This window comes from Primulina huaijiensis, chromosome 10, assembly GCF_012295235.1.
Source record: "Primulina huaijiensis isolate GDHJ02 chromosome 10, ASM1229523v2, whole genome shotgun sequence".
Classification (NCBI taxonomy): Eukaryota; Viridiplantae; Streptophyta; class Magnoliopsida; order Lamiales; family Gesneriaceae; genus Primulina; species Primulina huaijiensis.
The window spans coordinates 14,955,305-14,957,992 of record NC_133315.1 but is presented as its reverse complement, the minus strand read 5'-3'; the positions used below and the strand labels follow the sequence as shown (position 1 = coordinate 14,957,992).

General features: G+C 38.2%; 1 protein-coding gene across 1 annotated transcript; it reads right to left on the bottom strand.

The window, feature by feature from the left end:
- Positions 1-674: 674 nt before the first annotated feature.
- Positions 675-1,961, bottom strand: LOC140985921 (uncharacterized; the record flags this gene model as incomplete). The annotated part of the gene is made up of 2 exons (XM_073453866.1): positions 675-1,097; positions 1,210-1,961. Coding segments are annotated over 2 exons (768 nt in total), but the record flags the coding sequence as incomplete, so codon positions are not given.
- Positions 1,962-2,688: the final 727 nt, after the last annotated feature.

Here is a 2,688-nt window from a genome sequence, read left to right as displayed (position 1 = left end):
AATTTACAAACGTCGTTCTAGATTAACCCGAAAATTAAGATATGACATTTCATCAATATCTATTCTCGTGTCAACACGCTTCATATCTATTTTTACCCAAACTGACTCCAATTATGTTGGTAGTGTTCCTTAAACATTAATGTTTAATTTTTATATAGTTTTGATTATATTATCGAATATATTAATCCCTTGATCGATTTCCATTTTTTTGCTAGTACTTTATTTTCCATTAGGGAAAAAATAATTTATTTTTCATTTTCTTGATTCTAACAATGTTATAAGCACTCACAACAATTCCAAGAAATATAAAGCAGGCATCCTTTTCAACCAAGGAAAAATGATAACTTTATCTTTATTATGATAAAGGTGAAGGTTGCTCTCTCAATTGCTCACCTCATTGATGTACATATCTTAACTTCTTTTTTTTCTTTTTCCAATTTTTTTATTATAATGTGACAAGAATTTAATACCAACTTATATTATATCTCTATTCTATTGCAGCATATAGCCAGAATGAGGATTCAAATTTCAAATGTAAATCAATTAGGTTCAACCCTTTTGCATGCATCTTAATTCCATTCCCCACCTGCATTACAAAAGAAGCAACACCATGTCTTCAATCGAATTAACTCGAAATAACATTCGATTCATCTAAACCCTTGGACGCCCCGATTGTGATGTCCTAACAAGGACGCCCGTCGCCCTATGGGAGCTGGTCATGCCCGAAATCATTATTATCTTAACCGCAAGGAAGGGGATGCCGGAGCAATCATATATCACGTACCATTAACTTTGTCATCATAATGCATCTACCAGATAGAGTTCAACTCGAAGTACACTGTATCTATAAACTGCAGTTCAAGTCATATTCAAATATGAACTTATTGGATCGATGGCCACACTCTGATCCTTGCACCCACGGTGCAAAATAGCCAAAATCGGGATACAAACTTCGAATGATGAACTAATTAATAGCTAGGTTCAACCCGAGTACATAATATCTTCCATTATTCACTTGAGATACTGCATTTAGAATCAGAAGCAACACCATATCTTCTATCGAATTAGCTGGGAAAAACATTCAGTTTAGGTAAACCCTGCAATATCCAATGAAACATAGTTTGAACGAAACTCGAATAGAAATTTATGCATCCCACGTCATATATCATTATCATCATATTTTGACCAAGTATTTGTGCACGTACGTACCAATCGAGTATCTTGATTCGGCATTTGGGAGCAGCGGCTCCGCCTTGTCGAACTTGGCTGAGGGTCACTCCACAGCACAGAACCTTCACCTCAACAGTTCCAACTGCCCATCCGCTGCTCTTTATCCCGATGCCACTCTCGATCTCAACATTAATTACCAGTTTCTTGTTCTTGAATCCATTACTCAATTCTTCAGCTCTTTTGCTCTCTAAAATCTCTTTCTCTGAACTGGCAGTTAATTTCAACGTTGTCACGTTGTTCTTGTCCTGCATGAATCCAGGCACGGTGACCTGTCCAAGATTTGTGCCCCCGTTAACATCGTTGACATATATCCTCGTCCTGTCGTACTCCATTCTCAAGTTTGAATTCGGGTTCTTGACTTCCACGCTTACGATGGATTGTGCGTCTAATGTGAGGCCATCAGGGGTTGTGGTGACGTTGAATTTCTTGAAATCGATGGATTTGAGGTGGACTTCGGGGAGGCGGGTTCGAACCACAGGACGAAAAAACCGAGCGCCGAGAGAAAGAAGAGCAGTGAGATGGCGGTGACGATGGAGATGCAGCAGCAGAAGTTGCGGCAGCAGGTGCTTTGCTTCTCTTGAAGTTGGAAAGAAGGCGGCAGGGCCGCTTTCCGTGGCGGCGGAGGCTTGACTTGGGTGGTGGGGTCTCTGTATCCCGGTGGCCTTCGCAGTGGCGGAAGTGATGTTTGCCCAATCGACATTTCTTTCCTTAGGAAATTCCTGTTTCTGAAAAATACGTAGATTTCAAATAAACCATCGTCCCGATTCCTGGAAAAATCCGAAAAGGGCGAAAGGTATATTCATGAAATATACAGATCATGCATCCAAAATTTCGATAAATGTAAGAGATCAAACATTTCCCGGTATAGAATAGATCAGAAAATGGGATTGGAATATCTTACCAGAATCTGAGACTGGTTTCATAAAATCTATTACATTGAGATAAGATTTAGAATCGAAAATCGAATGATGGATTGATCATGATACTGTGTATGGTAATAAATTAGGGAACCAAGGAGTCACCAAATCACTAATGCAACTACACTACTATCAATATGTGTACGTACGTGTGTATATATATACACATGCATGTCTGTGGCCTTCTAACAGAAATTATTCTTTGCTTCTATGAAATTGTCAATTTAGTCGTTGGATCTAATATATATGTCAACTTTCATAAAAATATATCAGACCTACACGATCTAATGATATTGAAATAGAGAGAGAAACACTCTTGATGTAGCACAGACTAACCTGAAATATATATAGAAAAGGTAAGATAACGTGATCAGTGTGGTGTATATGTGTGCACACATACATGCAATAAGGTGGGAAGTGGCTGTCTAGGGTGCAAGGGTGATCGAATTTTTTCATTATCGTCCTAGTAAATTTAACCATTGTAACAAATTTATCTCGAACTCAAAATAAATATATGAATGACAATTTAAGTGATGTGACA